Source organism: Montipora capricornis, chromosome 8 (genome assembly GCF_036669925.1).
Source record: "Montipora capricornis isolate CH-2021 chromosome 8, ASM3666992v2, whole genome shotgun sequence".
Lineage (NCBI taxonomy): Eukaryota > Metazoa > Cnidaria > Anthozoa > Scleractinia > Acroporidae > Montipora > Montipora capricornis.
In genome coordinates, this window is record NC_090890.1 from 35,526,399 (window position 1) to 35,541,963 (window position 15,565).

General features: G+C 39.9%; 1 protein-coding gene across 8 annotated transcripts; it reads left to right on the forward strand.

Moving 5' to 3' along the window:
* Positions 1–1,762: 1,762 nt before the first annotated feature.
* Positions 1,763–14,006, forward strand: LOC138014532 (collagen triple helix repeat-containing protein 1-like). Of its 8 annotated transcripts, XM_068861631.1 has the most exons (6): positions 1,866–1,900; positions 2,982–3,022; positions 12,060–12,115; positions 12,643–12,772; positions 13,020–13,358; positions 13,501–14,006. In XM_068861631.1, the coding sequence occupies exons 4-6, from the start codon at positions 12,659–12,661 to the stop codon at positions 13,852–13,854; spliced, it is 807 nt and encodes a 268-aa protein (XP_068717732.1). In that variant the 5' UTR covers positions 1,866–1,900; positions 2,982–3,022; positions 12,060–12,115; positions 12,643–12,658; the 3' UTR covers positions 13,855–14,006. The 8 variants fall into 8 exon arrangements, with proteins under 8 accessions (XP_068717731.1, XP_068717730.1, XP_068717728.1 ...); XM_068861627.1 differs by lacking the exon at positions 12,060–12,115 and having other exon boundaries at positions 1,792–1,900; XM_068861628.1 differs by lacking the exons at positions 1,866–1,900; positions 12,060–12,115 and adding an exon at positions 1,824–1,855.
* The last annotated feature ends 1,559 nt before the right edge of the window (positions 14,007–15,565 follow it).

Sequence of the window (15,565 nt, forward strand, 5' to 3'; positions counted from 1 at the left end):
TTCTCGTGCGAAAGCCTCGCCGGCCAAGAGAAACGATCGGATCTGGGAACGAAAATAAAAAAATCTGAGCTAAAATCGCGGAAACCGGAAATAAAACTTGTTCCATTTGGTGAACAAGTATCTCGAAAGTTAACTTCGTCACGTATTCTGATTTTTGAGATACAATCACCTTTCGTTATTTCTCATTCTCAAAGAAAATTTAGAATAAACAATTAGCCACTGCCAGGAACGTTTGCTTTATTTTCTTACAGCTTTTCCGCCATTTACAGCGCCTATTTTTCCATGGAGCTTGGACTTTAAAATGCCACATATCGCCCATTATCTGCTTTTAATTTGCCAAAAACGTTCTTTTTTATTCCATTCCAACGCGAAACACCGAAGTTCATTTTGCACTACCTAAGGCATAGGGCTGTTATGAAATAGATGCACACAGAGCACGGTAGGGGTAAAGCTTGGTATTTCCCTTTGTTTTTCGTAAATCAGTCGAAGCTCTCTTAAGTGACCACCCAGGGAATTAGCAAAAGTGGTCGCTACTAGAGCTTGTCACTTACAAAAATGGGCTCTCGTAAGCGACCAAAATAATAAACAATAGAGGATGGTCGCTTACGGGAGCTTTCAGCGAAAGTTTCCAGGATTTTTAAATTCTTATTGATGGTACAGAAGATAACGGGAATTTCTTTATTCTCGTTCACATCTGCCAAAATATCCTTTGAAAACAATCCCAGCCAGAACATTCAACGCCCGTCTTGAAGAGCGAGGCTACCATAAGCAGTCGGTTCTTAAACAAAACTCCAAAACCAGCGAGAAAATTTGTACCATTTGTCACAACATACAACCCAGCAGTGTCAAATCTTCAAGCAATACTGACATACAACCCAGCAGTGTCAAAGATTCAAGCAATACTGACGCGCAGCTCGAGTTTTATTGAAAACCAGCTAAAGCTGGCAGAAATTTTCAAGAAACCTCATTGTAGAAGATACAAGAGGGTAAATCGCTGATGCACATGCTCGTGAAAGCAAGGTTTCATAAGTATCTGTAGAGACCTTTAGCACCGAGGTTTTCGGGATATACCGCAAACCTCAAACCGCAGTTTGCGGTTAGTCGTTTGCCGTTAGAGGTTAGATCGATTTTGAACTTTAGCAAGCCGCTCCTGTTATGCACATCGGCGCCGCCATCTTGGATTTTTTATTGCTACAAATGCTCTCAAATCAAATAGCTCCAGTTCTCCCAAAACTTATATTTGATCTTCAAAACTGTTCCCAATAGATAGCAAACAGATGTAACAACATGTCTGATATGGACAAACGGGAGGTCTGATTAATTGATCTCTGGCTATAAAACGCTGCCGTAAATCGCTTACCGTAAGAACGGTGTCTTAAAGTTGAAACTCGAGCAGCAGACTGCAAACGTGACGGCAAGGACAAGATCACGTGATTACCCGAGGTTCGCTTTTCGCGGTATTGCTCGAAAAATTCGTTGCTAAAGGTCTCTTGTGACAACAAACTCACAAAAGGGAAACCGTGCAGGTCTGTCACATTCTTTCAAATTCTCAGTGCAGTGGGTTGTGTTTTCATTAATTTTGTTTTGAATCATTTCTTGTCCGAAGTCCATACTTGTTCCGTCATACTGATCTATTTTTATGCCATGGGATAAATGACTGAACCTAACTGACTTTCATGAGTTGTTCACCGGCGTCGGGTTGGTTTCTAGGGCGGAACTCAAGAGTGTTTCTTGTCCGAAGTCCATTGAACTCCGTACCGATCTATTTTAATGCTAGGAAAGGCTGAACCCAACTCACTCTTCTGAGTTGTTCATCAGCGCCGGATCTTCCACGGTGACTTGTTATATTAAGAAGGTACGCAAATTAAGGAAACAAAAAAAAACTCACAGGTAGTCTCAGGTATGACGTTTTGTATTTCTTGTCTTTGACTGAGTGCTCCTTAGCAGCTCTATCACACCTCAGTTAATTAAACGATCGTCTCTTTCTCGACTGAAACAGCCTTGCTTTAGTGTCGTTTCAGTGCTTCAGAAGCAAGGAATCGATATGTTTGTGCAACGTAAGCAAAGCCAAAAAGGATTTAGAGAAATCATCAAAGGGATAGTTCTCATATGCTCGTATAATTACCGAAACCACTATTTATCGTTTTTCCTAGTGCAAAGAATCATGATTTAATACGTAAGGAGTTTGACTAGAGCTCTTGTGAGAATCAGACTTCTTGAAAAAAAAATCTTAAAATAGACGGTGCATGCGCGTTGCTACCCCAGATTAAGAGCTCCGCAAAGGCCTTCGATTACGTCAGACAGAAGTGGTGTCCGTTTCCTACTGCACGTATGCGACACCTAACCAAACACACGCACCGCACGTGCATTGATGTTGCACAAGTTCACATTGTTCAATTTGTGTTTTAGGAGCTTTGGTCTCCCTTTTACCCCTCGATCAATGTGAATTATACCTGAAGTGGTGACAGGTTTGCTGAAAGTAAACTTTTGCGGTCTATCTAATCTATAAAATGAAAAGACTTCTTGTCGAAAACATCGTACTCAACCATTGTTAGAGAGAGAGAATAGGGATTTTAAGATACACCTACCTCGGACTACGGACTACCGTTGGTACGGACGTACAAAATTCCCGGATGACAGGAATGCCTAAATTGCAACATGGGAAATAACTAACTGATCATATAACACTCAGCATAAATCCATTTATTTCCTCTGGGAAATAAATATCTTATAATTGAATTTCGGAATGACATGAAATGAAAGTTGCAAAAGATATTTCTGTATAACAAACCTATACCTATACTCTCAAAGGGGACAAAAACTTGGGGAAATTGAAATTATTGCAACCATTGCAAATGAGATGATGTGAAAAGTCTATTTGGATCTTACTTCAACAGAAAAAGTAACCTCTATTCTCGTCAAAATGTCTTCGATCCTACTGACGCTACTTTTGATGTCATTTCCGTATAATTGTTTTGCAGCGGAGGATAACAACACCGGTGGCCTGCCTTACGATGGCAATGTGAGCAAATAATTACGCCAATAAACAATTTGTTAGTAGACCTATAGTACCCCATTCACACAAACAAGACATGTTTAATTAAATTGGGTTTAACAAAATGAAAATCAGTCACAGAAAAATGTAGGACTGGCATATTGGGTTGGTCGGTCGGATTGAGAAAAAAAAAACCAAAAAATCATAAGCATTCCCGGAACCGGAGGCCTGGTACCCCAGCATCATAGTTGTGGAAAACAACAAGACGTGAACCCAAAATGGCGGAAACGTTGATGGATGTAAAATTAAGACGGCGTGGGAAAAAGATCAACCACCGAAACTCCTATGCGACATAAAAATGACTTAAAAACGTCGTTACCGTTTTTTTTATTTTTTTTCGGAAAATGCCAAAAATTTGGGTCGGTCGGACGACTCTAAACGGAGGAAAACAAGGGGATGGCCTTACAAGAGATTCGGGTGAGTTTCAATACATGCTTTGATCTGTGCTAAATTTGTAGTAGACAAAAATCAGTATACATAGTTTAAGGCAAGCTCAGTTTCTGGTGCGTTCCTTCTCGACTTTGTTCTCATCGAGCTAACAACCTGAAACTGTTTTCCAGTGCACTGGCGCCGTCACGCGGAGCCTCCGAGTTTAGTCGAGATAAAATGCGTGTTTGAAGTGCGGATTATTAACGAAAGAGAAAAGTGATCCCCGCTCTTATCTGGCCAATTTAAGCAATTGTATAAATGACGAAAGTTAATATATATGAAAAACATTATACATTTGAGCTGCGGAGAGTTGAATCAAGTACATTAAGGAGAGGCGGGTTTTGACCCTCGATCTCCCTATTTACCTGTGGACACAATGGAGCAATATTTCTATGTTTAATGCCATTGTCCTTTAAGAATGTTCGAAAAGACTCTGCCACGAAATGAGGACCATTGTCACTTGTAAATGTCTAAGGCAAACCATGAGTCGAAAAATTCTCTCTAGACCACTCATGGCCACATCTGCTGTGTTTTTGCTTGAGATGCTAACTTTCTCATATCTAATGTAATAGTCAGTCACTGCAGACATAGTCTCCTGATGGCACTGAACCCATGAAATCAATTGAAATGTCTTGCCAAGGTCTTTGAGACAATTCAGTCACTCAGGTGAAGAGGTTCGGGATTGCTCGGTCCACACACAACTTGACACCCATGGCATGTTCTGCAAAATGCTTCAGCTTCTTTATCAAAACCTGGCCACCAGACCTTTATCGGCAAGCGTTGCTTCATTTTTGCCATCCCTTGGTGTCCTTCATGGGCTAATTCAATTGCTTTTACACGTAGCCTCTAAGGTTCATTAACTCTGGTTCCTCGAAGTAATGTTCCCAAAAAGACAAAGCCCTTCTCGGATTGGTTTGTTCTGTGCACAGATGGGAGTCTCCCAATTTCCCGTCTTAATCAACGATCTGTCTTACATCTTTCAATTCTTTATCTACTGCAGACTCTTCTTCTATTTCTTCTGTAGTCATCGCTCGTGGCACTGCTGTATTGGTTACGAATCTGATGTATTCTTCTGCTACATTTCTAGCCTGTGGTTTTTCAGTCTTCGTGAGGCGTGTCAATGTATCTTCATTGTTCATTGACCCTGGAAAATACTTCACAGAGAATGAATATGGTTGTAACTGCAACACCCGTCGCTCAATTCTCTGAGGGCCTAGACCTCGCTGAGTAAGTGAACTCCACAGGTTTGTGGTCCGTCCACAGTTCAATATCCAACCCATAAAGATACACATGAAACTTCTGACAGGTCCATACATAACCTCACATGATTTGGCTTAGGTACAACCCCAAAATCACACGGAGTTAAGCCATTAACCTTCTCAATGATGTCTACCTTTAATCATGCGTCAGGTTTTTGTCGATCTTTTCCTTTAAGCTAAATGCAGGCAGCCTCAAAGGTTGTGCAACTGGCTGGATCTGCTGATCGATATGAAGTTTCAGTTGAGAGTCCTTGAACTTTCCTATTCCTGTAAATAAATGCTTGTATCTTGTGGCTATCTCACTGTAATCTGCCACAAGATTCAACGGGCTTTGCAATTTTAGGACTCCCAGCTCAATGGCTGATTCGCTTCCTAGTAGTGGTTCTTTTTACCCTTTGGTAACGGTAAATTCAGCTCAAACACATTTGCTGCCTACTGTCAGATGTGCTATAAACGTTCCTATGACTTCAAGAGGTGTAACTGCACCATAAGCATGCAGCTTCTTTGCACCCTTTCGTGACACGCAATATGTTGCTTCTTCAATAGCTCCCACAATGCTGTACTAATGACATTTGCACCTGCTCCAGAATCAATGATCATTTTCACTGGGATACCCCTAATGTATACTGTGATCCTCCCTCCAATGACTGCAAAGACATACTCGTCTTCTTCCTCCTGACAATCTTGAGCCTGCATGTACCGAACCCGGGATCTACTCGAAACTTTTTCTAAATTTGGTTTTGCTTAAATTTGAAAACTGCCCCGGCTGAGAACATTTGGAGCACGTTTTTTCCCTGGCCGGACATTGGGGATCTTTGGCAAAATGACCACGCCTACCACAATGATAACACTCGACCCCTCCTTGCGGCGCATTATCTCGACCATTCCGTCCGGGCATTCTATCATTGACTCGATTTACTGATCCCCTTGGTAGACTCACACTCTAGGTCGACCTTTTGACTGCTTCATAATTCCGGGTAATTTCTTGTGAGTATTGAAGTGTGAGTGTCTCGCCGTTTTTCAGACGTTTACGCCGTAACTCATTGGAACGACACTTTAAGATAATTTGATCCTGGATCTAAGCTTCCATTTGATCTCCACAATCGAACTGCTGTGCTTTCCGTCGCAGTTTTACTGCAAACTGGTCAATTGCTTCATCTTCCCCTTGCACCATTTCTCTGAATAAATGTGGCTCGTGTGGAGTGTTCACTTGAGTGATCATGCGACGAAGTGTGGAATTAACGCATGATCGTCATTCTGATACTCCTTTGCACTCCCTGTATCACGCAGAACATTATAAATATCTTGTATATCTGGTCCAACGCAATGAAGAAGCAATGATCACCTTTGCACTTTGTTATCATCTTTGTCGGGAATAATAATCAAACCTTTTCCCCCCACGTACAGTTCAAAGCTATGAAGCCATCGCTTCCACTCAGTGCCCACACTACTTGGATCACTATTGGGATGAAATGGTCGAATTACCCAATATCCAAATCTCTCAAATACATTTTCTGTCACGAACGTTATTTACACCCTAAAAAGCATCCTCGTTGCCAGTTGTAGAATTCAGTGGACGTTTGAACTTAACTCATCGAATATCCGCACGCTCGCCACCTACCCTTCATGTCAACTATCCTAAATATCTTACATCATGTAAGTTACATGAAATATCCCACAGATCTAGGTACTGTATTAAGAACGATCTTAAAATAGCAAGAAAGCATTGACACTTGTTGATTGTTACTAATATAGTAACAACTTCTCACTGCTAACGTTTGAATTCGTAGAGGGTTTTAGCTCCTGGACAGACAATGTCTCTTTTATTTTACAACGATAACATATTTTTCCCGATGCAAAATCAAAATAGTCCCATTTGATGTTGTGTCCAGTCGTTGTGATATGGTCGGCGATAGTTGAATGCTGATCTTTCACCGCTTGTGTTAAAGTGTTCAGTTTTTCTGTCATGTGATCTTCGTTTAGTCTTTGCAATGTAGAAATAGTCACAGTCCCAGAAGCTTACTTTCTTTATGACTTTTGACATTTGAGAGCGATAATTCATACAAGTGGTCTTTCTTTACGAAGAATGAGAGTTGTAGGCTTTTGACTTTTTTCATGACTTCATATTCTCTTTTTAGGACTTAAGACCCTAGCAAGTAATACGTCATCATTGCATAAATTGTTACGTCTGAGTCAAAACACAGTTGTATGAATTAATAGCTTTTCGCAATTTTACGTTCACTTGTCAACTGCAAAACAAAATTCAAGTGTCACAATGAAATGTTGGCTTGTATTTAAAACACTGAGTTGGCGCGCTTTCTTTGTGGATGATCCTCGGTGGATGGGCAGCATTGACGAGAGAGTACAGCAATATTGGCGGGAATTGCACGCGTGCGAGTGTGTCGCCATGCCGCGAGAAGAATTGTGATTGTAGTCTTCGCCGCTCGTAAAATTTTCCTTTGCGGGTTTCACAGTCTTTTCGTTACCACTAAATACGTCTAAAATAGAAAACAATGAAGGGTATTTCACATTCTTGGTTTTGATCCTCTTCGCCGAAAAGTAGCAATTACCTTCGGCAGGCGGAAATACGTTTGCTCACAAATGAGAATGAATAATATTCATGTTGGACATCTTAAAATGTTAAAATCCGATTGCGACACGCTCGAAAAAACTATACGTCTTTCTGATTGAAACATCTTAGCGCTTTTTTTAATGAAAGTCAGTCTTTATCACTCTAAAACGAGTATAAATGGTCCTTCGACGTATCCAAAGAGGCACGAAATTCTAACCTGCTCGTGTTATTTTTTTTTCTCGTTTTTGTGCCCTTTTTGGAGGCCTTGGGTGCAAATTTTGAAGGTTTCCCTGGCTGAAAATATGATCAAGAAGAGAACTGAAGGTGCAAAACGCGAATGCCTCTTCAAATGGAAAACGAATTATTCATCATTGACAAGTTAAGGGACATTTTCTACTAGGTTGACTTAAAACGTTACGATTCAAAGACCCAAATATTCATTGTTTATTACGAAATCTCCATCGATTACCTTCGCTAGAATTATGCAAGAAGTAGACGATGTACAACAACAAAGAACAAAAGGAATGGAAGAGATATCTGAAGTCGGCGATGAAGCTTCGCATGTCAGTTTGGTATCACTGGAAGTTGTCTCGTGTCTAATAGGTTTGGGAGATGGAGTTCAGTCAGGTTTGTGTTTATGTTTACTGTTTTTTTCCAATTGTTACGGGAGTGCAGGGTTGGTGCTTTGATGAGAGAATTCGTCCTCGACCACTGTGACCCAGGTTCCATTCTCAGACTCACATGGGGGCTTAGTTTGTCCACTCATATTTTAATGCGGGTATTTCGGGGCTTTTCTCTCTCGATAAATCATCGTTTGAAGCAGTTTGCTCTGCAATTAATTTTCTCACATTTCCCCAATTAAAAAAGCTTTTGTCCTCGGTCAGTTTAGCTGTAGACATTTTTTTTTAAATACAAGGGCAAGGCTGTAGAATTTTGTATGGCTTCCCCCCAACATAGACCTGGTAAGTGTCGTAAAAGAAATTAAGAACAAGAAGAAAAAGTCTTGCGTTCCAGTGGTTCACTGTTTAATTATCCACATTTGAATGACAAACATACAACACAATGCTTTACATAGCCTAACTTTTGAGAGTAAATATTTTTCCGAACTTTTGACCGACGGATAATGGGTTGTTAATTCGCTTTACCTTCTGCCTTAAAATTAAATTTCCAAATCACTACAAAGTAAATACATATACGTACGTAGCAACATGAGATAAATGTATTAAAAAAAAAACCGCTTTTCTGCCAAAGACATATGTCATTTACTTAATTCATCAGTAAAGGATGATAATCGATGCACAAAACCTGTAAAATCAACAGGCGAGCAATGAAACTTAAGCAATTGACCGGCCACAAACCAAATTGCAACCCGAGAGACAAGATCACGCCAATCATTGGAAAGAGCCGCAAGGTGAAAACGCAGATCAATGAAAGCGATTTCTAATAATTGAATCAAACAGCTTGATCCTAGCATTACAGAGAGTATAAAACTATGCATATACCCGTATAATGCGTTTTCGGAAGATCGAGTCACAGATTATCGCGGTAGGAAGGTTTATCAACACACCATAAAATTAACAAATCCACTCTGCTGCCACAATTCATTTCTATGAACGACAAATCCTTGAGTGTCTTCTCAAATCTCGGAAACTTTATCCAGCGAGGATTTCTTATTGTAAATCATCTCAATTTCAAATTTTCGACGGAAACACTGATTCATTTTGAAAATCGCAATGACGTTATTGTAAGCATACTAGCGTATTTTAATGCTTTGAATCACCTCCTTTCCTCTCCGAAGACAAGTGTGGCTCTTTTTATGATATTTTTGACGCTGTAACTAGCACAGTTTTCGATAATCAGATTTCAAGAAAATAAACAAAATTAATATTTGAGGGGAAAGAGATTTGTGCTGATAAAATACAACCGGAACTTTATTTTACTTTAAAAATAGTTAATTTTGTCCTCTCTCTCAACAAAACAAATCGAGAAGGCAATAAAAAGTAGTGCACGGTAAAAAAATGCGAAATTTTCCACGACAAAGGAAGTACTTTCTCAAAAAGTATACAAGAATCGTCGAAGCTAAAAGTCGGTAGAAAATAAAAATATACTGATCCATCTCATTCATTCATTAAAATAGACGTTCTGATTTGAAAAAAATGATTTTGTTCCGAAAAAGTCTTCAGATGGGATGAGAAGATTTAACTTGATTCCTTCTTTGCGTACTAAACAATAATTATGGTAATAATCGGTTCATTGTAGAAACTGAGCACAAGTCACTTATGCAAAATGGGGAGAAAGTGGATCAAATCAAAGCGGATCATATGAACTCAGAATTATTTTTAAGCTGAAGAACAACCTCGTGCGATCATGAGTAGACGAATGGAACTTGAAACTCAACGCACACAAGAATCGCACTCAAGACATACGTATTACTGGGGGAATGTGAGCGCTCTGTCTACATTTAATAATTACATCATCAGCTGCTCTGAATCCGAATTGATAGTAAAATGGGAAGGAAAGTGTTTACAGCTTTGACTTTACTTCATTTTTACCACTTGTATTCTATATGTTGTCTATCGGAAAAGGGACCAACATAAAAAACATGATGTGAGAAAAACGTTCTAGATATCCTGATCAGTTATCATTAATGCATTCACAAAACAGCGCAAAACAAGAAAAGCGTTCGAGTTGTGCCATCATGAGCAAACCTCAAGAGCAAAGATTTCAATATTCAAGTTTATCCCAAGTTCAGTTTTCCTATAAGAATTACTAAAAAAAACTGCGACGAAAAAGCCGGGCCATGGAAGGGGTGCGTGTTCCTCCAATGGCTCGGTCACTGAACATTTTGTGTGCAAGTCTTCTTCTCCCTTTGGCAACTCGTGAATGCTCTACGTTCCATTACAGAAAAAATAATTGTGGTGGGAGTTTCGCTGTTTATTAATTTCCCTGATTTTCAACTGCTAAACAACCCGTATCTGAGTCGTAGATTTTTCGTATCATTATCAGCATCCTCAGGCTTTTCTTTCCTGCGTCTCGCTAAAAATTTTCCACCGATCTGTTCTCAAACCGTGCACTCAACCAATACAGTATCGTCAAATGTTCACGAAATGTCAAAAATGCAATTAGAACTAGTGTCACCGATTTTTCGAGAGCGCTTCAGTTATACCAAAGATATTAAATTAAACAATTAAATGACATTCCTCTTAACTCGTATTAAAGTAGTGTTAAAGCAACATAAGAAAAGAACGTGTACCTCGTTTGGCACTTGAAGAACAAACAATTCCAACGGTTCCTTAAGATGACCGTGAATATATGAAAATTTCTTATTTCAAAACTTATACAGCGACACAAATCCGCATTGTCGAATACTCTTTAAACAGTCCAACCTTATCGACTAGTCGCTTTTTTGTTAAAAGCAAACTTAATTAAACATAATAATAAAACGTTCTCTGGTTAAAATTCGACTGCCAGGACCTACAGCCTTCAACGGGTGAAAGCGAAATGAAAGGTGATACAAATTAAATTCGGAAAAAAATGTGTGAAGATTACAAAGCGATCATGAAATTTACAAATTTGAAAAGAATGTAGCACTGTCCAGGACGGAGGACGCCGATTAGACTGTCCAAAAACAAGAGTAAGAGAAACAGATAGACGGTGAGTGATCGCAAGTTCTCAGTAGCACTAGTTAATGACCGCTAATTTGGTATCTCGTTTACCTAACTGCCTCGACTCGTTTGGCAACTGACGAGGTAAAGCGGCCATTATGGGAAGTTAGTTATTAGATGCCACCTTTTTTGATCGGATATGGTCATTAAATTTATTGATTTCTCTGTAACATTTCAACCTCTTTCGGAGCAATGAAAGTGAAGGCATACGAATCTAGTGCGAGCACTTCAAGGCTTTACTTATAAATTCAGTATGTGCATTCAAAAAGACGCTAAGATATAAATATTCGTTCAGTAGCGGCCAAACTGTCGAGAATTTTCGTTGCCAAAAACACTGGAGATTCCTACCTGAAATGTTTTCTACACGATTCGCAGGAGGGAAAATACAGTCCTTTCTGACATATCAGTCACTTATTGAAGACGTGGGTCAGTGATTTGCCAATTTAGCTCTCGGTAAGAGACACTTAGTACGTTTCAGTAGGTTTATTTTTGCAATTTTTGGCACTAAAAGTTCAGCTAACAAATTCAAGGTAGGAAATTAATAGTTGGACGGGAAGAAGATACTATCAATTTCTGAGAGCTAAAATAATCAAGTTGCCATTGGTTAAATCAAAGTAAGGTTACCCGTGTATACCAGTTTCCCCACTTTTACCCATATAGTATGCGACTATGCCTCAATCGATGAGAATACATGAAGAATACAAATCTCAGTCGTGCTAACCGAATTCGAGGTCTGTATTGTTAGTAACGGACCGAGATTTTTTGCGCTGATATGAGCTAGGGCTATGAATCAACGGGGAAAAGCAAGTAGTCGTAACTTTATTGCAGTTAGTGAGTAAAGTGAGATAAATGATTACAGGAAGTGGGAATATTCTTTAGCTATTATGCAAACAAAAGAAACAGGAATGAAATTGAACATTTTGTTTGACAGCTGAAACAATTCCGTTGGTTGTAACGCATAACTATTAATATTCTATCAACTAATGATTTAGTGGACTTGAAAAAGTGACCATATAAGTCAACAGAAGAGATTATAAAATTCGTTCTCCAACAAATGTTGTTATCAACTCCTGACTTAGGAATTCTTACGCAGGAACTTGAACAAACACAAAGCGAGTTTCCTTTGCGAATTCAGGTAAGGTCTCCTCCCCCATTTTCTCATTCCACGGCGGTAAAAGTAATAAGGTTTTTAGCGTCCTTTTCTCGGCTGGGGAAAAGACGAAGCTAAACATTTCTGTAGATATTGTTCTGGCAGATTAATTTAGATGAAAACTTTGGTCAAACAAGTTCATCTAATGTACGCCAGTATTTTTCTCTTCTTATGTAAAAAAAATTGATCGCATTGTCTCTGAAGTAAGAGATTACACCAGTAGCTTGGTTAATTTAAAAAAGTGCAAATTTCTGGAATTATAAATGGCGGAGATAACTAACTAAGGGAAAAACTCCAGATGCAACTATTCCGTGTTTTGATAGACAACCGATTATTTTTTGCCTTAATGTTTAGCGAAACAAAAAGCGGAGTTGATTAACACTGCGCGCTGGCGTGTGGAAATATCTAAATGAAAAGCAAAAGCTTCGCATTTAATTTTAACTTATTAAGGTCCTCACCTATTTCATGGAAAAAAATTAATAATTTTTGTTTATTTATTGTGTTCGTTACAGATCCCAGCGAAACGAAATGGTTCATTTTCGAAGTAATTCAACCCCAGCCTTGGTGTTTTCACTTGTGTTTGCGATCCTGAGTTACTTTGCTGCAGCGAACAACAAGAGCAGCCAACAACCTAACAATGCGGTGAGCGAAAAGTAAACCGCTGGTTCAGTATACCAAACTAAATAACTTGTTTTCTCAATTAGGGATACATTGATAAAAATTAACGAAACACCTCAAAACAAAAGAGGTTTTCCATGGGGAGGGGAGGGTGAAAGGGACGCTGTGGGCGTGGGTTGTCAGTAAGTGTGAAGAGGAGGTGTCATTCGTTTTGCTTGATTAGATAATCAGGGAATTTATTTGTTCCTTTTTTTTTCCTTTAAACAAACAGCCTGCTTCCCTTTTCTATGGAGGCATTCCTGGAATGCATGGAAAGCCTGGGTCACCTGGGTTACCAGGCCGTGACGGAAGAGATGGTCGTGAAGGGGCCAAAGGAGACCAAGGACAACCCGGTAAGGCTGGACCCCAGGGACCTCGTGGGGTAGTGGGTCCTGATGGTGCAAATGGAAAGGATGGCGCAAAGGGAGAACGCGGTGTCCAGGGCCCTCCCGGCCAAAAAGGAGAGCGAGGAGAGAGTGGTGCAAGTGGAGCTCCAGGTGTGATGGCTTTTAAGAACTGGAAGGAGTGCGCCTGGAAAATTAGCGATGGCAAAGATAATGGCCTGATTAAGGTGAGCAACAGATTATCTTTTTGGCAACAGAGAAGACATGTTTTTATCGTTGGTAAACAGTCGCTGAAGAAAGCGAAACACATGTGTGATCTACTTTTATGGCCTCTCATACATTTAATATGAGTCGATTTTTATTACACAGGAGTGCGTGTTCACCAAGAACTTCTCTGATACAGCTCTTCATGTGGCCTGGACTGGTGGTTTTCGAGTTGCAGGCTGCACGGGTTGCTGTAAACGCTGGTACTTCACTTTCAACGGTGCTGAATGTTCGGCTCCCCTCCCTATTGATGGTGTTGTGAGCTTAAGCGCGGTAAAATCTCAAGATCCTTTTCGCGTCCGCCATATTGAAGGGCACTGCAACAACATTCACAAGGGAAAGGTGCGAGTGGGATTCTGGGTCGGCAATTGTCCTAGATATGGAAATGCTGATGCCTACACAGGTTATAATTCAGTGTCCCGGATCTTTGTAGAGGAAGTTCCTAAACCTCAAGCTTAGATAACAAAATGTAATCTTCTGTGGGGAAAAAGCTCTTTAAAGAGACATAAATCTTTTAAATGTACAATTACGTATACATAATTTGGATAATGGCTTCTTTTGATTGTAATAAACATTCTGCTGATTGGGAATAAAAGTTTCAACGCGACCAATACCTGCCTCTGAGTACAATGCTTATTACCTTGTCAGTCCTCTATATGTTTTTTCTACATTCTTTTTCACAATGTGTTTTCAAGAGAGAATGGGACTTTTCCCACTCTTTTCAAAGTCAAACTTTTCGAATTCGTCAGCAAACGTGATACCTACCACAGCGGCCATTTTTTCAGATCATGCAGAACAGCAAAGTCGTCAAGTCTGTTATTTCACCACATCATTACAACTGACCAACCAGGTGTCTTTCTTTAAAAAAAAAAAAAGAAAAGAGGTATTAAAAGCAAGGTAAACACAACAAGTAGTTGTGGGCAACACATCCCGCATGCGCACAACCATTTCACCCAGTTAATTGGCAACCACGGACATGCGTGATGTGCTGGCTACACCGAGTTGGTGTTATGGTGTTTTCACCTTGCTTTTAATGCTTTACTTCTTAACACATCCGCTCATTATAACCACACGCTAAAAGTACATTGAAAAAAATTATTGGAAGAAACCCATGTATATATAGATTATTGACCAAGCGTGAGGTCAAGATGGCTGGATGTTGCCCAAGTTATTTTTTTGCGTGTTTATGGACCGAGACGAGGTCGAGGTCCATAAAAGTGCAAAAAAAGAACCAGGCCAATATCCAGCCATCTTGACCGAACAAGCTTGGTCAATAAAGGATTTATCACATGACTTAAAACACCAAAAAATGATCTTTGATCTTGCGGGACCAAGCGAGAAATCCCGAGCGGGCAAGATAGCTCCATCTTGCCCGCTCGGGTAGCCAATCATAGCGCGCGATTTGGTTCATCTTGCCCGCTCACGGAGCTACTCATAGAATAAATAGGACTCTTGCAGCTGCGTTTTGAACACGCTGCAGTTTAGTAAGAGCCCAGTAGGGTAATCCGTATAAAAGTGAATTACAATAGTCCTATCTGCTTGTGATGAAAGCCTGGATTAATTTCTCGACAGATTCTATGCTTAGATATTTTCTGACGCGTCTAATATTGTGTAGATGAAAGAAAAAAAAAGCACTCCTACATGTTTTGGTTACGTTGAAGTTTAGGTTGAAATGGCAGTCAAACCAGGCCCACAAGTTTCTAAGACTTCCGTGCTCGGAGAGATGATGGATTCGCCAATAGTTAGAGTAGCGCTTTTAGTTTTCTGTAGCTGCGCCTTCGTCCCAATGAACATAAACTCAGTCTTAGAATCATTGATCATGAGTTTATCATTGATCATTCAGTTGCGGATATCACAGAAGCACGCTTTCATTGCTGAAATGGCGGCTTCTTGATCAGAATGTTTATTTGGATTGAAAGCCAGTATCATCGGCACAACTGTGCGCTGTTGGCAGTTGCTGGGTAATCACATCAAATAGCTCACTAGTGTAAAGGGAGAACAGCATTGGGCCGAGACAGGAGCCCCGTGGCACACCAAACTTCAAATCAAAACTGTCTGACTTTTCACTGCCGATTACAAAATGCTGGGGTCTATTCGACAAATGAGATTTGAACCACGTTACTGCTTGATCTTTAATTCCAAATTTGTATTCCAGGCGCCGCAGTAATAT

What these genes read in the sequence shown, in the direction of transcription:
- LOC138014532 (XM_068861625.1), top strand. Translation starts at nt 3,452, where the DNA reads ATGGCCTTACAAGAGATTCGG. An exon ending in TGGCCTTACAAGAGATTCGG is followed by an intron (nt 3,473 to 12,059) that starts GTGAGTTTCAAT and finishes CTCCTGACTTAG; the next exon opens with GAATTCTTACGCAGGAACTT. An exon ending in AAGATAATGGCCTGATTAAG is followed by an intron (nt 13,359 to 13,500) that starts GTGAGCAACAGA and finishes TTTATTACACAG; the next exon opens with GAGTGCGTGTTCACCAAGAA.